Genomic DNA, 22,337 nt, shown 5'->3' with positions numbered 1-22,337 from the left:
GGTTTATCCTTCATGAGTTCTTACGGCAGTCTTTGCTCCTTCATACATATCCTTTATAGCTTGGATATATGCTACTCGTACTTCTTTCTTCTCTAAAATCCTCCAAAGAATGTCTCTTGGGACCCTATCATACGCTTTTTCCAAATCTATAAAGACCATGTGTAAATCCTTTTTCCCATCTCTATATCTTTCCATCAATCTTCATAAGAGATAAATTGCCTCCATGGTTGAACACCCTGGCATGAACCCGAATTGGTTGTCCGAAACCCGTGTCTCTTGCCTCAATCTATGCTCAATGACTCTCTCCCAGAGCTTCATTGTATGACTCATTAGCTTAATACCCCTATAGTTTATGCAATTTTGTACATCGCCCTTATTCTTGTAGATAGGCACCAAAATGCTCTTTCGCCACTCAGTTGGCATCTTCTTCGTTTTCAAAATCCTATTGAAAAGGTCAATGAGCCATGCTATACCTGTCTCTCCCAAGACTTTCCACACTTCGATCGGTATATCGTCTGGGCCCACTGCTTTTCTATGCTTCATCTTCTTCAAAGCTACAACCACTTCTTCCTTCCTGATTCGACGATAAAATGAGTAGTTTCTACACTCTTCTGAGTTACTCAAATCCCCTAAAGAAGTACTCATTTCATGTCCTTCATTGAAAAGATTATGAAAATAACCTCTCCATCTGTCTTTGACCGCATTTTCTGTAGCAAGAACCTTTCCATCCTCATCCTTGATGCACCTCACTTGGTTTAGGTCCCTTGTCTTCTTTTCCCTTGCTCTAGCTAGTTTATAGATATCCAACTCTCCTTCTTTGGTATCTAGTCGCTTATACATGTCGTCATAAGCCGCTAATTTAGCTTCTCTCACAGCTTTCTTCGCATCTTGCTTCGCTCTTCTATACCTTTCACCATTTTCATCGATCCTGTCCTTTGTATAAGGCTTTACAACATTCCTTCTTAGCCTTCACCTTTGTTTGTACCTCCTCATTCCACCACCAAGATTCCTTTTGGTGTGGGGTAAAGCCCTTGGACTTTCCTAATACCTCTTTTGCTACTTTTCGGATACAACTAGCCATGGAATCCCACATTTGGCTAGCTTCCCCCTCTCTATCCCACCCACACTGGGTGATTACTTTCTCTTTGAAAATGGCTTGTTTTTCTCCTTTTAGATTCCACCATCTAGTCCTTGGGCACTTCCAAGTCTTGTTCTTTTTTCTCTCTTTTGATATGTACATCCATCACCAACAAGCGATGTTGATTAGCCAAGCTCTCTCCCGGTATAACTTTGCAATCCTTACAAGTTATACGATCCCCTTTCCTCATTAGAAGGAAATCTATTTGTGTTTTTGACGACCCACTCTTGTAGGTGATCATATGTTCTTCTCTCTTCTTAAAGAAGGTGTTGGCTAAGAAGAGATCATATGCCATTGCAAAATCCAAGATAGCTTCCCCATCCTCGTTTCTCTCCCCAAAACCATGGCCACCATGAAAACCTCCATAGTTGCCTGTCTCCCTGCCCACGTGTCCATTTAAATCTCCTCCTATAAATAACTTCTCCGTTTGGGCAATTCCTTGCACCAAGTCTCCAAGGTCTTCCCAAAATTTCTCCTTCGAACTCATATCCAACCTTACTTGAGGTGCGTACGCACTAATGACATTGATGAGTTCTTGTCCTATTACAATCTTGATTGCCATAATTCTATCTCCTACCCTCTTGACATCTACAACATCTTGTGTCAAGGTCTTGTCCACGATGATGCCAACACCGTTTCTCGTTCTATTTGTGCCCGAATACCTATTGGAAGTATGCCCACAAAGCCACTCATTTGATGTAATAGCTTTTTGGAATACTTAATGTATTAAACTTTTATATGTTTAATGGAGGGCAAAGCTTATTGTTAATCACTATTTATTGTATCATGTGTTTAAGCAATAAGGGAATCCAAGGGATGTATTTGTTCTAAGAGACAAGTGATCTAAGTGAGTTAGATTATCGAGACCATTCTCTTATGTTCATTCCTAAAACGTTCCTAGCCATAGGATTGCCAATTGGGCATTGACAATCTGCTAAGGTTAGTATGTGTTATGTTGACTCAAGCGTGAGTATGACTAGTCTCAAGTCATTTGGTGTTGGACACTAAGACAAACACATAGGTGCTCGAAAGAGTAATCGAGTACACTGAACTACGATCAAAAGAGAGTTCGAACATACATGTCATGTATGAACTCTAAAGTTGCAATATGCAAAGTAGTCTTTTGACCTGAGGCATCATAGATGTCTAATGGTTAGGTCCTTGATCTTTGATCATGTCAAACGGCATTCCATCGGAGTGTCCACGGCATTGTTGGGGTCAAGCTATCTAGTCATGTAGACATATGAATGCACAACAAGGGATCTCTAACCTTCCATGGTGGAAGGAGAATACTCTAAGATATGATTCTAAAGTCTTTGGCCAAAGCAAATGAATATGACTTAGGAAGTTTGTTCCAAATCATATTCAAGGGAATCATATAGGAAAGTATCACATTGGATATTAGACATGAAACAAACTATCACTTAAACAATGTGATTAAGAGTATTGTAATAGAGAAGGACCATATTGCATTGTAGTTGTAACTGGATAGGTTCTCCAACCAATTCTACTTAGCTTGGGTAACCATGATATTCTGCTAGGCGTCACTCATGGTTTGTGGAAGCCCTAATGGTTAGCAAATACTAATCAATAAAGGGAGAATTGAAATGTGGTTTCAATTCACAATCGATCGTTAAGAGTAACAATCGCTCACTGCCTCGTTAATTGGAACCGAATGGATCGTACACCGAGTAAGGATGTATGTGAAGAAATCAAATGAAATGGATAAGCAATTAAATGGTTTAATTGAAGAATGGTCAAGATTAATTAATTTTACGAAAGGTTCGTGTTGGGCTTATATGTTGGTTTTGGGTTTCGGGGCCCAAAAGCGTTTTGGTCCAAAAGGCACATTATGTTTAAGTTGTATGACAACTAAAACAAAATGGGCAAATAGCCCAATAACATCAAAGAGGCCGGCCATTAGGGTGGATGGGCAAACTTGGATTAATTACAAGTTTGCCACTCACTTGTAATGAAGTATAAATTCAACTTTATAGCTTTATTTTCAAAAAGGGTTTTCTAGTTGAAATTGGGTGAAACATTTTCTCTCCATTTTTCTTCCAAGAGGCCGGCCACTAAGGGAAGTGACATCTGGCAATCTCTTCTTCCCTAAGTCATCCATATCATCTTCACAAGATACATCCTTGGTGAAGAGACTTAGAGACATCAAACTTTTGGTGTTTTGGAGAACATATCCTCATTTCCTCAAATCTTCAAAGGAGCACTAAAGGGAGGAAAACACAAGGAGGATTCAAGGAGCTTGGAGGTGACTTGAAGGCCCTCCACTTGGGTGAATCCCTTGTGTAAACAAGGATGAGCTTCAAGGGTAAAGAAACTCTAAATCTTTACTTCTCTTTAATGTTGTTAAAGAGTTTATTGGTTCACCATATACTAGGCTTTGAAAGTCATGGGTTTTATGAATTGTTTTTTAATGCATGTCTACTTTAAAGTGTTAATAGCTTGCCTTTGTATTCAAATGTTCATACTTGTTCTTGGCTAGGACAAAATTTTTCCTTCAAGTGGTATCAGAGCCTAGGCCTAGTTTATGGTGAATCCTTTTGGGTTTTGTGACTTTCATATTTTGTGATTTAAATGTTGTAAATGTTACAAGCTTTGTTCTTGCTTTTGAATATATAAATTTTGCTAGAAAATTTAGCATCTCAAATGTTGTAGATGTATTTCATTTAAGCATGAATATTGGAACTAAAATTTGGTGCCATGTATTTTGGGAAATTCGGCCAAATCCTTAGGGTGATTTTTTGGGTTCATGTTTGTCTTGTTAAAATGGTTTTAAGGTGACTTTTGGAACCCCTAAGTACCCTAGGATATTAGCCCTCTTTTGAGAGGTGAAAAATTGAGTTTTGGTGATTGAAAACATTCATGGAGCTATTATGAGTTTTCATGGTGTTCTTCAATGTTCTTGAAGTTCTTACCAAGAACAAAAGGGTTTGAAGTTTTGATTCTAAAGTTTTATGTTTTTCATAAAGTTTTGGTTTATTAATTGATGGTTGATGGTTATTGGTGAGATGTGATGAAATGGTTTTAATGATTTGTCATAGATCTTTTATTTTTCTTACAAACCATCAATTTCACCAATAACTCACTCACCAAAATCCACTTGCATTTTGCACATGCATGCTCAACTTGCATAAAACCCTTTCACACTACTTTACCTCTCTAAAAACCGGCCACCCCCTAGTGGGGGTACTTTTGGGTTTATGCAATTACATAAAGTTTTGATACTTTTATGTATTTGCACTTTGGCCCAAAAGTTTACGTTTTTACGTTAAGGCCCTAAAACGCTAAAGGACGAATTGTTTTGATCCTTTAATGATGTTTTTACATTAATAAAATTTTGGGATCTAGTTGTAATTACATGAAGTTGTGGACTATTGTGTTTTTACAAAGTGACCCCAAAAGTTTTTGTATTTGCATTATGGCCCAATTGTTGTGGTCATAGTTTCCTTTTGGCCCAAATAAAATGAGAACAAAATTGTTTTGTCTCTTTAATGAGAATTGGACTTTCATTTCATTTAGTTCCATTTAAATCAATTCTATGGATCCAAAAACCAATTGTTTAAGTTGCTTTCTTAGTTAATGTGATTAATTGAGAAAAGGGTGATTATGAACCAAAGGCCTCGATAATTGAGCTATGTGATTGGCCGCTTTACATTATGAATGTTTGGGTTTTAGTAGTATAGATTTGAATGTAATTTGATTAATTCAATTTGTTGTAAATGGACATAAGTCCATCATTTGATTTGTGTTGTAAAAGGGCATAAGCCCTTCTTATTATTTCATGTATTCCTTTTGTTTATATGTATGCAAAATGGAATAGTTGGGTCCAACGCCCAATAGGAAATAACGGTTTAATTGGATTAAATGCGTAACTAAAATCAACAACTATCTACCTTAAACCCAAGGTCCAACACAAGGCTCGTGTTGGATCAAATTAATCGATTCATAATCATCCTAAGACCTAATATGACTATATAGTCCATATGAGGATGCAATGCATTCGTTAGTAGTTCCATATAGTCTCACTTATTTCTTCGAAATAGTGGGAGTATTATAAACTACTAATTCATATTAAACTCGGACCAATGGTTGTGATAGGCCCAAGTTCTTTTAATGTGATTAAAATGTTTTGATGTAGCCCAAAACTACTCCCTCGACAAACGAATATTAAGTTGATAAGCGAGAGATGTTTTGAACATCTCTTCATAGGCCTTCCACCGTGGTGGGCTCCAATCGTTTGTGACTCATGCACCGGCTTCACCCTATCATGGGGGAGTTCAAAGTATGTGCTTACATCCAGGAGGAGTTCATAAACATATGATGAGGTGAGTGTAGGCAACGAGGATAGCCGACATCGTATCATCGTGAGGCTATTCTTGAACCCCTTCACAAACTAAGCATGGTGGGAATAACTTAATCTAAGTGCAATGGAGCCGACATCGTATCATCGTGAGGCAACATTCTCTAGAGGCCAAACGGATGGGTAATTACAAAAGGTTGTAAATGAATAATGCGTTATTCTCTCATCATTATTTTTGCTAACCAACATCGTATCATCGTGAGGTGGGCTTGGTAATGGTGAGTCTCCCATACCCCGCTAAGAGTTCAATATAACTCTCGAATTCTATCGAGGGATGTGGAATTTGCCAAAAATAGTGGGTGGTACTATTTGATTCAAAGACCCAATCAAATAGTTTTAAACAAACAATCTAATACGATTTCTGTTATGTTATGTAGTTAACGACATGCCTAAAATTATACCCACCATTATACTTGACAAAAGGGGCCTTAAGGGCCAACGTTTCCTTGCTTGGTATCGCCACATTGAGAATGTCTCAAAGGTGAAAGACATATTGTATGTGCTTAAGCAATCCCCTCCTCATGTACCTCCTACGAAACTAGCTTCAAAGGAGGAGTGTCAAAATTATGTTAGACACTATGAGGATGACTTACAAGCCAAATGCTTAATCCTCACTTCACTTAGTGAGGAACTTACGAAGCTATATAAGCACATGGACACTTCTTGTGCCATGGTTGAAAGTTTGCATAAGATGCATGACATTGAGACTAGTAATGTACGATTCTCAAATATTTGTAGTCTAATGAATGCCAAAATGGCAAAGGGGACATCGGTCCATGAACATGGACAAAAGATGGAAAAGAAACTTCCATCGATGGGAAAATGGCCCAAGACTTTTTCCTTGCATCTCTCTCGGATGATTTCACTAAGTTTATTGTAAACTATAAAGTGAATAGATTCGATCATGCTTTAAACGAGATGATTGACATGTGCTGTAAATTTGAAAAAGGTTTCACAATGGACAGTGGGAGTGAGAATGCAAACACAAGGAAAAGGTTGCATAAGAAGAAGGCAAAGAAATCCAAAGGAACATGCTTTCATTGTGGAAAGGATGAACGTTGGAAGAAGAAATACAGGGTGCGCATTGCGAGCCTTATGACACGAACTTTTGAATAGACTATTTCTGTCATAGAGAGTGCTTTTACAGTGAGCTCCAATTCCTGGATATTTGATTCAGGCGCTAGTCAACATATCTGTAATATGATGCAGGGACTAGCAGGGAGCAGGTCACTGCGCAATGGGGAGATGGTTGTGCGAGTTGGGAACGGCATTAAAATCTCTGCAAAAGCAATAGGCACCTACATGCTTAACCTACCCTCTGGGGAAGTCCTAGAACTTAAAAATTGTTTATATTTTCCTTCATGTATAAAGAATTTGATTTCCATCTCTAAGCTTTTACGAGATGGGCACTCAGTATTGTTTGACAAAATGAGTTGCACTTTATACTTGAATGGTCATATTATCTATCATGGTAATATGATAGAGGGACTTTTTCACCTAGAGACGAATAGTGGGATGCACTGTATTGCAAGCGGGAATACCTCAAAACCCAAAACGGCTAGAGAAGAAGTTAACCAAGAAAAGATGTGGCATCTTAAACTTGGACATGTGAACCTTGATAAGATTCACAAGATGTCGAAAGACGGATATATCCGCCCATTAGGTAATGACCAGATGGGTACTTGTGAATGTTGCTTGAAAGGGAAGATGATCAAATCTCCATTTACTGGAAAAGGAGAGCGTGCCACTGAAATTCTAGGGTTAATCCACACTGACGTATGTGGACCTATGTCTACTACGTCGAGAGGAGGCTTCTCCTACTATATCACATTCACCGACGATCACTCTCGGTTTGGCTATGTGTATCTTATGAAGTACAAGTCAGAATCCTTTGAAAGGTTCAAGGAATTCAAGAATGAAGTTGAGAAGCAAACTGGGAAACAGATAAAGATCCTAAGATCGGATCAAGGGGGTGAATATCTGAGTAATGAGTTCCTAGATTATCTCAAAGAGTGTGGAATAATATCACAGTGGACTCCACCGGGAACTCCACAACTTAATGGAGTTTCTGAAATGAGAAATCGAACCTTGATGAACATGGTTCGTTCTATGATGAGTTCCGCTGATCTACCAGTAACATTCTGGGGATACGCTCTATATACAGCAGCTTACTTGCTTAATAGAGTACCTTCCAAATCAGTTTCACAAACGCCCTATGAGATATGGCATGGAAGAAAGCCAAGTCTTAATCATGTTAAGATTTGGGGTTGTGAAGCATATGTCAAGAAGCTTGAAGCTACTAAGCTTGAAGCGAGATCAGTAAGATGCTATTTTGTGGGATATCCTAGAGAAACTATGGGATATGAGTTCTACCATCCTGACGACCAGAAAGTCTTTGTCGCCAGAACTGTTAAGTTTCTAGAGGACGAATTCGTTCTCAAAAGAACTATAAGCAAAGAGATGGAAATTAATGAGATTAATAATGAACCACAAACAAGCACTCGACATATTGACAACCCTGTTCCTGAACCCCTAGCTCCACGTAGATCTGAACGGGTTAGTAAGCCACCTAAGAGGTATGGCTTAGACAATGACTTTGCGGAATTGCACCTTCTAGGTGACAATGACACAAAGGAGGACCCTAGGGACTACACTGAAGCAATGTCCGACATTGATTCAAAGAGATGGCAAGAGGCCATGAAATCCGAGATGGATTCCATGTATCAAAATCAGGTCTGGACTCTTGTAGACCCTCCAGAAGGTATTGTACCTGTTGGAAACAAATGGGTCTTCAAGAGGAAGATAGGCGTTGATGGGAACGTGGAAACTTATAAGGCTAGACTAGTAGCCAAAGGTTACAGGCAAAGAGAAGGGATTGACTATGAAGAAACTTTCTCTCCTGAAGCCATGATTAAGTCCATTCGGATTTTGCTTGCTATAGCTGCGTACCATGATTATGAGATATGGCAAATGGACGTGAAGACGGCCTTTCTGAACGGCTACCTAGAGGAAGAGCTCTATATGACTCAACCCGAAGGTTTCGTGTCCAAGTCTGAAAAGACTAAGGTATGCAAGCTTCAAAGGTCCATTTATGGACTTAAGCAAGCCTCCAGGAGCTGGAACATTCGTTTCGACACTGAAATCAAAACGTTTGGTTTTACTCAAAACGAAGACGACAATTGTGTTTATCAAAAGGTCTTTGGGGAAGCAGTAGTATTCCTAGTGTTATATGTAGATGACATATTACTATTCGGGAATGACACTGCAATACTTTCTTCTGTAAAAGTATGGTTGTCCAAAACCTTCCACATGAAAGATTTAGGAGATGCATCTTATGTACTTGGGATAAAGCTCTATCGTGATAGATCCAGAAGATTAATTGGATTATCCCAATCTATGTACATTGATAAGGTGCTAAGTAGGTTCGAAATGGAACAATCTAAGAAAGGTTTTCTTCCTGTAAGACATGGAATTCACCTTTCTAAGGCCATGGAACCTAAGACTCCTGAAGAGATACGGCAAATGAGTTATATTCCTTATGCTTCCGCCATAGGAAGTCTCATGTATGTCATGATATGCACAAGGCCTGATATCGCATATGTTGTGAGCATTACTAGTTGATATCAATCTAACCCAGGATCAGAACACTGGGCAGCTGTCAAGACGGTCCTTAAGTACTTAAGAAGAACTAAGGACATGTTCCTCGTATATGGAGGAGCGACAGAGTTGCGAGTGGAAGGCTATACAGACGCAGATTTCCAATCTGACGTCGATGATAGAAGTTCCAACTCCGGATATGTATTCACTCTGAATGGTGGGGCTGTCAGTTGGAAGAGCAAGAAACAAAGTGTAATTGCTGATTCCACAACAGAGGCTGAATATGTCGCTGCAGCTGAAGCCGGCAAAGAAGCGTTCTGGATGAAGAAGTTCATCACTGAACTTGGGGTGGTTCCAACCATTACATCACCAGTAACTTTGTACTGTGATAATAGTGGGGCGATAGCTCAAGCCAAGGAACCCAGGGCACATCAAAAGAACAAGCATTTTGACAGACGCTTTAATATCATTAGAAGATATGCTGCCGAAGGGAAAGTCAACATTCTCAAAGTTGCTTCAGCCGATAACGTAGCAGATCCACTGACAAAGTCAATGTCTCAAATCCAGCTTAACCGTCATATGGATAAGATGGGTATTAGATACATGGGAGGATGGCTTTGAGTGCAAGTGGGAGATTGTTGGAAGTATGCCCACAAAGCCACTCATTTGATGTAATAGCTTTTTGGAATACTTAATGTATTAAACTTTTATATGTTTAATGGAGGGCAAAGCTTATTGTTAATCACTATTTATTGTATCATGTGTTTAAGCAATAAGGGAATCCAAGGGATGTATTTGTTCTAAGAGACAAGTGATCTAAGTGAGTTAGTGTTGGAAATGTGCCCTAAAGCCAACCATGTGATGATACTTTACGGACATTTCACATGTTAAACTAATCTAGTTTTACATATAAAGGGCATAAATTATTGTTTGAGCCGTCTCATATAAATGTTATATGCTTAAACGATAAAGTCCAAGGAATATGTGATTGGGAGAATGTAATCTAATGAAGTTAGATTCATGAGACCATTCTTTCGTAGACACATCCTAAACGTTCCTGATCATAGGATTGCCAATTGGGCGTTGACAGTCCGTCAAGATCAGTACGTACTATGTCTTCTCTCAGGGAGAGTGATTAGTCTCGAGTCATTGGTGTGTGTGACATCAAGACAAGTACGGTAGGTGCTCAATAGAGAATGAGTTCACTGAACGCGATCAACGAAGGGTTCTCATATTCCATGTCACATGAGAACTCATGGTTGGGATAATGCAAAGTAGTCCTTTGACCTGAGGCATCATAGTTGTCTTGTGGTTAAGACCTTGATCTTTGATTATGTCAAAGTCACTCCATCAGGAGGGTGTCCACGGCATCGTTGGGGTCAAGTGACTTAGCTATGGAAACAAGTGAATGCGCAACAAGGGATCTCTAACCTTCAAACCGTTTGAGGGAGAATACTCTATGATATGATTTAAATCTCTGATCAGAGTATGAATGAGATTAGGGAATGCGTTCCGAATCACATTCATGGTAATCATATAAGCACAAGACACACATTGGATAGTAGACATGAGAAAATAAACTATCAAACCAAACAATGTGGTCAAGAGTATTAGATTAGAGAAAGACCGTATTGCATTTGTAATCCCGAACTGAATAGGTTCTCTAACCTCTTCTGATTAGCTTGGGTAACCATGACATGCTGCTAGGCGTTAACCATGGTTTGTGGAAGCCCTAAACGTGTGTAATCACTAAAGGGAGAATTGAAAATAGTTTCAATTCACAATCGATGTAAAATGGTTTTAATCGCCCACTACCTCGCTAAAAGGAACCTAAAGGATCGCACACCGTGTAAGGTGGAGATTGGAGATTAAACGGAGATGAGTAAGAATGATTAAATGGTTTAATCATTTATTTATGGCAAGGATTAATTAATATGTTAATTAATCAAACGAAAAAGTTCGTTAAAGACTTCGGGATAGTTTTGGACCTTAAGGCCCAATGGGCTTCGAACGTCAAGCCCATTAACTTAAGTTGTATGACAATTTAATGAATAAAGATTCATTAAAGCCCAAAAGCCCAAACATCCCTAAATGGCCAGCCATGATGAAATGAATTAGGGTTTTGGTTGTTTAGGTCACTTAAAGAAGTGACTATATAAATGACTTTATAACTAAAATTCATTAAGGAAATATTAAGGGTTTATTTTGGGGGAAAATTGGTGAGAATTGTCTCTCTATTTTCTCTCTAAATAGGCCAACACCTTGGAGGGTACATCTAGCAATCCTACTACTCCAAGGTCACTCATTTCTTCTACAATCGAACCTTGGTGTCGAGAATTAGAGGTTCTCAATTTTGGGAACTTGGAGAACCTATTCTTCCATCCAAATCCATGGATCTAAGAAGCAAGGAATGAAGGCCCCTATCTCTTTGGGTGATTAGCCTTTGCTTATGCAAAGAGGAATCTACAAAGGTAAATTTATCAACTCACTTTGTTTTTGAGTTGATTATTGGTTCACCAATCTACTAGGCTTTGAATTTCATGGTCATGTTTTGTTTTTGAGTACATACAAGCATGATTCCGCATTTAATTGTTAAATTGCATGCTATATGATGTTGCTCAAATGAACATGTTTTTCAAAATAATTCCTTCAAGTGGTATCAGAGCCTAGGTCTAGTAGTTGGTGAATCCTTTTGTGTTTTGTAGTTCATAAGTTTGTGATCTAAAAGTTGTAATTGTTACAAGCTTTATTCTTGCTTCTTTGAAAGTAAATTTTGTTGGAAAATTTGCTATCTCAAATGTTGTAGATGTTGTTCATATGAGCATGAATATTGGAGCTAAAATTTGGTGCCATGCTTTTGGGAAAATTCGGCCAAAATCAAAGGGTGAATTTTTGGGTTCTTGTTTGACTTGTTAAAAGTGTTTTAATGTGTTCTTTGGAACCCCTAAGTACCCTAGTTTGGTTAGATGTTATTTCCCTTAAGTAAGAATGGTTTTGGAATGTTTTTGGGTGAAAAAGGTTCATGGAAAAATTTGGGTTTTTCATGGATGTTCTTCATTGTTCTTGATGTTCTTGCCAAGAACAAAAAGGTTTGGTGTTTTGATTCAAAGTTTTGATTTATTTCATAAAGTATATGTGATATGTTTTTAAATGTTTTATCATGTATTTAAAGTATTAGATATTTGTATAAATGATGATTGAAATAATTGTGATTGAATTATTTCATAAACATATCCTTTCACATACACTTGCATGCTTTTGACAAAACTCACAAATCAACACACACACCAATGTTATCTTCCCCTAAAACAGGCCACTCCCTCAAAGGGAGTACTTTTGGGGCTTTTATGCAATTACATAAAGTTTTGATACTTTTGTGTATTTGCACTTTGGCCCAAAAGTTTACGTTTTTACGTTTAGGTCCAAAAACGCTAAAGGACAAATTGTTTTGTTCCTTTAATGAAGTTTTTGCATTATTAAAAGTTTGGGTTCTAGTTGTATTTACATGAAGTAGTGACTTTTGTGTATTATACAAAGTGACCCCAAAAGTTTTTGTATTTGCAATATGGCCCAAAAGTTGATGTTAATTGCAAGATGGCCCAAATAGGATGAGAACAAAATTGTTTTGTCTCTTTAAATGAGAATTGGATTTTCATTTTGTTTAGCTCCATTTAAATCAATCTTATGGATACAAAAACCAAATGAAAATGTTGCATTCATTTAATTAGTTAAAGTGTTAATTAATTAAAGGGTGATTATGAACCTAAGCCTAATATAATTGAGCTATGTGAAAGGCGTTTCAAATTTGTTTGAACCATGGGAATGTGTAGATTAGATTTTGGTTGTAATTTGATTTGATCAAATGTTGTAAAAGGGCTTAAGCTCTTCTTTACTTTAAAGTAATTTGTATTATGCAAATGTTGTAATGAGCATAAGCTCACCTTTACTTTGAAGTACTTCTTTCTTGCTTTATTTGATATGCATGAAAATGAAGTAGTTGGGTTCAACGCCCCTAAGACAACACGCCTTAATGTGATTAAACGCGTAACTAAAATCAATCTTCATTCCTAGACCGAGATTCAACACAAGGCTCGTGTTGAATCTAAACAAAGGTTCATAATCATCCTTAGGCCCTAAGGCAACTATATATAGTCCATCAAATGAATGCAAAGTTTATGTTAGTAGTATCATATACTCTTGCTTAAAAATCGTTTTAAAAGCATAGTGGGAGTATTATGTACAACTAAAACAATGAGATGGACCAATAGTTGTAATAGGACCAAAATTGTTTTAATAGAGATTAAAATGTATGTTTATATGTGGTGAGACCTAAAACCCTCAACCAAACCAATATTAAGTTGATAAGCGGAGAGTGCTTTGAACACTCTTTCGTGGCCTTCCACCGTGGTAGGCTCCGATCGTTTGTGACTCGTACACCGGCTTCACCCTATAATGGGGGAGTACAAAGTGCGTGCTTACACTCAGGAGGAGTTCTATATACATACATGATGAAGTGAGGTAGGCAACGAGTTTAGCCAACATGATATAATTCTGAGGCTATGCTTGAACCCCTACACGAACTAGGCATGGTGGGAATGACTTAACTAAGTGCAATGACGCCAACATGATATAATTCTGAGGCATCACTCTCTAGAGGCCAAATAAGATGGGTACTTGCATTAGTTGCAAATGAGTAAGCGTACTCTCTCATTATTATTAATGCTAGCCAACATGATATAATTCTGAGGTGGGCTTGGTAATAGTGAGCCTCCCATAACCTACTAGGAGTTTCATCCAAAACTCTCGAATTCCAATGAGGGATATGGAATTTGCCAAAAATAGTGGGTGGTGCTATTTGATTTAAAGACCCGAATCAAATGGCATAAAATCAATCAATTTATATTCGTTATGTATTTGTTTACCAATATATTTGCAAACGCTATCCAACACTTGACAAATAAAAGCCGAACGTTTAGTTTACGGACTTGGTACTACAAAACCATAGATTGTCTTTAATGGCTTGTAAAAGTACCAAAGTAGTCTCATCCTCACAATCTTCCTATTGATAATGTATCATTAGAAGAATATGTTAGAAAAGGTCTATCATAAAGAGGACAACACTTTTAATGTCATAATTCTTCAATTACAAATTGTTGTATGAAGAAATAGGAGTTGCTTTGAACAACCCTTAGTCAATGCAAACACTTAGTGCTTGTTTCTTTGTTACATGAACAAGGAAATTGAGAAGAAAGCACAAAGGCATGGACACTTTATGTGCCATGATTCTTCACTTACAATTTGTTGTGTGAAGAAATAAGAGTTGCCTTGTACAACTCTTTAAAGTTTGTAATTATGTTTAGAACATAATGGTTGGTTGACAAAAATAGTCCATCAACATGGACTTATGATGATTTTGAATCATTGAGTGTTGAAGTGATAAACCACTTAACGAGACGGAAACTAGGCAAGGACTTCACCTTTGTTTCCCTATCCTAATCATTCACTAAGTTTATTGTAAACTATATAGTGAAAAATAACCACATACTCTCCAAAATTGTTTGATGTGTATAACACAATTGAAAAAGGTTTCAAGAGAGATAGTGGGAGTTTAGGGACCATGACTAATGTAGTCAAAGGTGAAAGTCAAATAAAGAAGATAAATAACTCCAAGGGAACAAACTTTCTTTATGAAAGGATGGACATTGGAAGGGGTATTTGCAAGAAATGTCTTGCAAGTGTCAAGGACACACCTTTCGAAGGTGTTGTAAATTGTTCTTGAATAGTTCAAAACAGTTGGTTCTTCTACTTGAATGCATGATTCCGTATTAGTAACTATGTTTTACAATCGTTGTAAAAGTGTGGCTAATAAGAAGTAGAAGATTAATGAGAGAAGAGAAAGTACTTCACATTCGAAGCGTGAATCAAATGTAGATCTCTGCGAAAGCAGATGGTACTTACTTCCTCATATGAACTACCAAAGAAATTGGAAAAACATAGATTGTCTTTATATTCCAATTTTAAGGAACTAAATTCCGTCACTATGTGAAATGGATAAATGTTTTGTTTGACAAAACAATGTTCTTTATTAATCAATGATTAGATTATGGTAATCTAATTAATTATCTCTATAGTAGAGATAATATGGTAGTGTTAACTGTTTAGAAAATAATGATGCTTAAAACCCAAAAGGTTGCAAGGTAGTGACTAATCGCAACTAAAGTTGTGATACCTCTAAAACATAAATTACGAGTTGGTCATAGATGGACGCTTTGGATCGTTAGATCCGGATCCAATACCTTCTTGTTAAAATTGTATAGAGGCGAAATGTTCGAATCTTTATTCTTTTGGAAAGAAGAAAGAATCACAAAGTTGTTGAGGTTAATTCACTTAAATGTTAGTGGCACATGTCCACAAACATAATACTACTCATGTTGGATAACATTCACCGAAGATCACTCTCGGTTGGACTATAGTTTATTTTGAATAAACACAAGTCCGAATACTTTGCAAAATGTTTCAAAGAATTCAAGAAATGTAAGTTGATGAGTAAGACGTCTAAAGTATTTACCTCCTTAGATTTGATCCAAGGAAAGGTAACACTTTAGATGAGTTTCCTTGAAAGATATCAAGGAAAATAGCATCATAAGATAATGTATTTCTCCATTAGGAGAAGAACGAACTTGAATAAGATTTAGTTCGTTAGATGTTATCTATTACCCATATATAGGATATATACTTCTAAAACAATATGATTGTCAATGAGAAGATCTTCCAATATTTTCATGACTCCATAAGATGTAGTTGGAAAGAAAGACAAATCTTAAGCATGTTAAGATTTGGGGTTGTGTGCTAATAAGCAATATTTGTTTAATAACAATCTTGTAGGATATCCTTAAAATAACTTTTGGATATCGCTTCTATAAACCAACTAACAAATGTTGTTTTGTTGGGTAGTTCATTGTAATTCTACAATGTGATTTGCCTAAAAGCAAATGAACGAGAGATAGAACTCAAAGAATGGGTTCTTTGAGAGACAAGAAAGTAATCAACAAATATAACAACCTAGTTCCTATACCACAAGCTCCAAGGTAGTCGATAAGGATTTAAAAACCGTCTCAGTTGAATGGTTTTGAACTTTATAACTATGTCATAGAGTTGCACCTCTTAATTCGAAAGAAATAAGAATGAAAATCCTTATGACTACATTGAGTGCATATACGATATATACTCAAGGAAATGGTAAAGTACCATTTGACTCGAAATAATGAAACCTTCATAGCTAATTGGTAGCTTAAGGTGACTACAATCAAAGAGATTGGTTGACTTTGAAGAAACTATCTTTGAGATAGTCTTGGTTTCAATTAATTCGAAAATTGCTAGCTACAACTAAATGGTGATTCAATGTTTGGACATAATATGGGTTTCCGAAACCATTATTAAGATAGTCTTGATAATATATGTCTAAAACCATAAATCACAAGACATATAAGTTGTAGAGATCCATCCATCATGGATCTTAGCAAGTTAGTGGGAGCTATTTGCATTTTATGAGAAAAGGATCAAATCGTTTGATTTCTCATAAAGATGTAAATGAATCTTTTGTTTACTTGTTTTACAAAAGATTAGTGGGAGTTAATCATGTTCCTAAAAATTTAAATATATATGATATATTAATTTTTGGAAATGAAAAGAATACTTCTTCGTTAAAGTTAAGACTTTAATACATTATATGAAGATAGAATGTATATGGGAGATATAGTCTATGTACATGGGATGGAAATCTATAATGATATATTTCATGATATAATTGGATTATATCAATCCCTAATAATAGACAATGGATGCTAGGAAGTTTCTCATATGATGATAAACTTCAATAAGAAGGACGATTCTAGTGAGACTAGCAAGTTGCCCTTCTCATAGGGAATGTACCCTTTGACTCCCAAAGAAATAATGCGTAAATTGAATCCTTTATGCATATGCAGAAAGGTGATTTATGTATTTCATATTGTATGAAAAACATTGATATGAGTTGTACCTAGAACGGTACAAGATGATATCAGTGCAAGCCCAGGATCAGAACCATGGCATCTGTCAAGTGAGTCCTTAAGTATTTAAGAAATACTAAAGGATAAATTCCTCAAAGATCGAGGAAGAATCAAAGTGACGTAATGGAAGCGTAAATGTATTAGATTATGAATCTAATCCTTCATTGTATGTTTCTTCATTATGAATGAAGAGATAAACAGATATCTATTTATTATGACTAAAGAGATATTTGGATGGAAACATTAAAGTAATGACTTTAGTGTGTTCCATTATGAATGCAAGATATATTGCCATATAGAAGTTTACAACAATGTTGTTTGGATGGGAAAGTTCATTTATAAACTCTCTATTCGGTTCCAACCAGAAAGTGTATGACACTAATGGGGCGATAGCTCAAGCCTGGGAATCAAGGTCTCATCAAGATCCGAACACAAATGAGAGACTGAACCACATGATTGAGAATCATGTATAATGGTGACGTCGTTATTCTCAAGGTTGCTTCTATGGATAACACATATAGATGTCCACTGTCTAGGCCTACTATTCAGCCATTTATGAAATGACTACAGAAGAGGTATCATCAAGATGACCAAGCTGATTGGCTCTAGTGCAAGTGGGAGATTGTTGGAAATGTGCCCTAAAGCCAACCATGTGATGATACTTTACGGACATTTCACATGTTAAACTAATCTAGTTTTACATATAAAGGGCATAAATTATTGTTTGAGCCGTCTCATATAAATGTTATATGCTTAAACGATAAAGTCCAAGGAATATGTGATTGGGAGAATGTAATCTAATGAAGTTAGATTCATGAGACCATTCTTTCGTAGACACATCCTAAACGTTCCTGATCATAGGATTGCCAATTGGGCGTTGACAGTCCGTCAAGATCAGTACGTACTATGTCTTCTCTCAGGGAGAGTGATTAGTCTCGAGTCATTGGTGTGTGTGACATCAAGACAAGTACGGTAGGTGCTCAATAGAGAATGAGTTCACTGAACGCGATCAACGAAGGGTTCTCATATTCCATGTCACATGAGAACTCATGGTTGGGATAATGCAAAGTAGTCCTTTGACCTGAGGCATCATAGTTGTCTTGTGGTTAAGACCTTGATCTTTGATTATGTCAAAGTCACTCCATCAGGAGGGTGTCCACGGCATCGTTGGGGTCAAGTGACTTAGCTATGGAAACAAGTGAATGCGCAACAAGGGATCTCTAACCTTCAAACCGTTTGAGGGAGAATACTCTATGATATGATTTAAATCTCTGATCAGAGTATGAATGAGATTAGGGAATGCGTTCCGAATCACATTCATGGTAATCATATAAGCACAAGACACACATTGGATAGTAGACATGAGAAAATAAACTATCAAACCAAACAATGTGGTCAAGAGTATTAGATTAGAGAAAGACCGTATTGCATTTGTAATCCCGAACTGAATAGGTTCTCTAACCTCTTCTGATTAGCTTGGGTAACCATGACATGCTGCTAGGCGTTAACCATGGTTTGTGGAAGCCCTAAACGTGTGTAATCACTAAAGGGAGAATTGAAAATAGTTTCAATTCACAATCGATGTAAAATGGTTTTAATCGCCCACTACCTCGCTAAAAGGAACCTAAAGGATCGCACACCGTGTAAGGTGGAGATTGGAGATTAAACGGAGATGAGTAAGAATGATTAAATGGTTTAATCATTTATTTATGGCAAGGATTAATTAATATGTTAATTAATCAAACGAAAAAGTTCGTTAAAGACTTCGGGATAGTTTTGGACCTTAAGGCCCAATGGGCTTCGAACGTCAAGCCCATTAACTTAAGTTGTATGACAATTTAATGAATAAAGATTCATTAAAGCCCAAAAGCCCAAACATCCCTAAATGGCCAGCCATGATGAAATGAATTAGGGTTTTGGTTGTTTAGGTCACTTAAAGAAGTGACTATATAAATGACTTTATAACTAAAATTCATTAAGGAAATATTAAGGGTTTATTTTGGGGGAAAATTGGTGAGAATTGTCTCTCTATTTTCTCTCTAAATAGGCCAACACCTTGGAGGGTACATCTAGCAATCCTACTACTCCAAGGTCACTCATTTCTTCTACAATCGAACCTTGGTGTCGAGAATTAGAGGTTCTCAATTTTGGGAACTTGGAGAACCTATTCTTCCATCCAAATCCATGGATCTAAGAAGCAAGGAATGAAGGCCCCTATCTCTTTGGGTGATTAGCCTTTGCTTATGCAAAGAGGAATCTACAAAGGTAAATTTATCAACTCACTTTGTTTTTGAGTTGATTATTGGTTCACCAATCTACTAGGCTTTGAATTTCATGGTCATGTTTTGTTTTTGAGTACATACAAGCATGATTCCGCATTTAATTGTTAAATTGCATGCTATATGATGTTGCTCAAATGAACATGTTTTTCAAAATAATTCCTTCAGTTAGATTATCGAGACCATTCTCTTATGTTCATTCCTAAAACGTTCCTAGCCATAGGATTGCCAATTGGGCATTGACAATCCGCTAAGGTTAGTATGTGTTATGTTGACTCAAGCGTGAGTATGACTAGTCTCAAGTCATTTGGTGTTGGACACTAAGACAAACACATAGGTGCTCAAAAGAGTAATCGAGTACACTGAACTACGATCAAAAGAGAGTTCGAACATACATGTCATGTATGAACTCTAAAGTTGCAATATGCAAAGTAGTTCTTTGACCAGAGGCATCATAGATGTCTAATGGTTAGGTCCTTGATCTTTGATCATGTCAAACGGCATTCCATCGGAATGTCCACGGCATTGTTGGGGTCAAGCTATCTAGTCATGTAGACATATGAATGCACAACAAGGGATCTCTAACCTTCCATGGTGGAAGGAGAATACTCTAAGATATGATTCTAAAGTCTTTGGCCAAAGCAAATGAATATGACTTAGGAAGTTTGTTCCAAATCATATTCAAGGGAATCATATAGGAAAGTATCACATTGGATAGTAGACATGAAACAAACTATCACTTAAACAATGTGATTAAGAGTATTGTATTAGAGAATGACCGTATTGCATTGTAGTTGTAACTGGATAGGTTCTCCAACCAATTCTACTTAGCTTGGGTAACCATGATATTCTGCTAGGCGTCACTCATGGTTTGTGGAAGCCCTAATGGTTAGCAAACACTAATCAATAAAGGGAGAATTGAAATGTGGTTTCAATTCACAATCGATCGTTAAGAGTAACAATCGCCCACTGCCTCGTTAATTGGAACCGAATGGATCGTACACTGAGTAAGGATGTATGTGAAGAAATCAAATGAAATGGATAAGCAATTAAATGGTTTAATTGAAGAATGGTCAAGATTAATTAATTTTACGAAAGGTTCGTGTTGGGCTTATATGTTGGTTTTGGGTTTCGGGGCCCAAAAGCGTTTTGGTCCAAAAGGCCCATTATGTTTAAGTTGTATGACAACTAAAACAAAATGGGCAAATAGCCCAATAACATCAAAGAGGCCGGCCATTAGGGTGGATGGGCAAACTTGGATTAATTACAAGTTTGCCACTCACTTGTAATGAAGTATAAATTCAACTTTATAGCTTTATTTTCAAAAAGGGTTTTCTAGTTGAAATTGGGTGAAACATTTTCTCTCCATTTTTCTTCCAAGAGGCCGGCCACTAAGGGAAGGGACATCTGGCAATCTCTACTTCCCTAAGTCATCCATATCATCTTCACAAGATACATCCTTGGTGAAGAGACTTAAAGACATCAAACTTTTGGTGTTTTGGAGAACATATCCTTATTTCCTCAAATCTTCAAAGGAGCACTAAAGGGAGGAAAACACAAGGAGGATTCAAGGAGCTTGGAGGTGACTTGAAGGCCCTCCACTTGGGTGAATCCCTTGTGTAAACAAGGATGAGCTTCAAGAGTAAAGAAACTCTAAATCTTTACTTCTCTTTAATGTTGTTAAAGAGTTTATTGGTTCACCATATACTAGGCTTTGAAAGTCATGGGTTTTATGAATTGTTTTTTAATGCATGTCTACTTTAAAGTGTTAATAGCTTGCCTTTGTATTCAAATGTTCATACTTGTTCTTGGCTAAGACAAAATTTTTCCTTCAATACCAAAGTTTAAACCCTGAATTTTTTAGATCCTTTGCCTTAAGACCAACCCACTTAGTTTCTTGTAGGCACATAATATTTATCCTTCTCCTCACCATAACTTCCACTACTTCCATAGATTTTCCCGTTAAGGTTCCTATATTCCACGTTCCTAAACGCATTCTACTCTCTTGAACTCTACCCTTTTGTCCTAGCTTCGTCACCCTCCCCCGTCCAATAGGATCAAAGTACTTCTTTTGTGTGTCCTGGGTAAAGTTGATAGGAGCATATGCTCCCAAACAACTTTGAGTGGAGTCGTTCGAAAAGAAGTTTCTATGGCCCTTTTGCTCATTTAACACTGCATCCGAGTGCCGATGGAGATACAGCGACCCTTGCTCACTTATCACTGTGATCGGGCCACACAGCGCGCCACTTACGGGTGACGCCCTAGCTTTAGCGCGATTTCGTTCTGGATTCATTTTCATAAGGATTCGACGTAACTGTGGAGTGCCGGCTGTCGACTACCTGACGCCCTCCCCCTCCTCCTTTACCCAGGCTTGGGACCGGCAATGTAAGATAAACTTACACATGCGGAGTTAACAGTACGTTTTCACAGTTGAATAAATTTAAAACTTAGTATTAAACATAATTAGTGAGTGCACAATAACAAGCACTTGTACGATTTTTTTCTTTCCTTCAAATACTCATGTTTTTTATGTACTCATTAATAATACAAGCAGAAGCAGCATAGAAATGCAACATATTTAGACGTAACTCAAACTATGGTATGTTTTGCCTAATTCCTCCTTCGAAAGCAAGCACGGGCAGATACGCCTATGCAGGTCCTTTAATGTCCACATAAAATTCTATAACCAAATTCATAAGCAAGAGACCAACACCGGAGATAAATAACTTGGTTTTCCAGGGGATCTCCCGTGGGGTTTCCATAGCTGCTGGTACCGGGAAAGCTTTCTTGAGGGCCAATGTGAAGGGGGTCAAGTTGGGTACCGATCCTCATGTTCGAACCATCAAGTGGCTTCCCCCCGCAGGGAAAGACATGGTCAAATGAACTTTGATAGTTCG

General features: G+C 37.3%; 1 protein-coding gene across 1 annotated transcript; it reads right to left on the bottom strand.

Annotated features, from left to right (window-relative positions):
* Window positions 1–941: 941 nt before the first annotated feature.
* LOC126600270 (uncharacterized) lies at window positions 942–21,802 on the bottom strand. Its single transcript, XM_050266855.1, has 2 exons — window positions 21,279–21,802; window positions 942–1,800 (listed from the first exon to the last, which is right to left on the bottom strand). Exons 1-2 carry the CDS (start codon window positions 21,737–21,739, stop codon window positions 1,185–1,187), a joined length of 1,077 nt encoding a protein of 358 aa, XP_050122812.1. The 5' UTR covers window positions 21,740–21,802; the 3' UTR covers window positions 942–1,184.
* Between the last annotated feature and the right edge of the window lie 535 nt (window positions 21,803–22,337).

The sequence above is a fragment of the Malus sylvestris genome, chromosome 14 (assembly GCF_916048215.2).
Source record: "Malus sylvestris chromosome 14, drMalSylv7.2, whole genome shotgun sequence".
Classification (NCBI taxonomy): domain Eukaryota; kingdom Viridiplantae; phylum Streptophyta; class Magnoliopsida; order Rosales; family Rosaceae; genus Malus; species Malus sylvestris.
Note: the sequence above shows the minus strand (reverse complement) of the source record. Positions and strands in the feature narration are given on the sequence as shown.

Bases quoted from the DNA above. Each gene is read 5' to 3' on its own strand.
- LOC126600270 (XM_050266855.1), bottom strand. From the start codon at position 21,739: ATGAAAATGAATCCAGAACGAAATCGCGCTAAAGCTAGGGCGTCACCC. The intron at 1,801-21,278 runs GTATTGAAGGAA...TACTTCCAATAG, and splicing joins AATTCAGGGTTTAAACTTTG to GTATTCGGGCACAAATAGAA.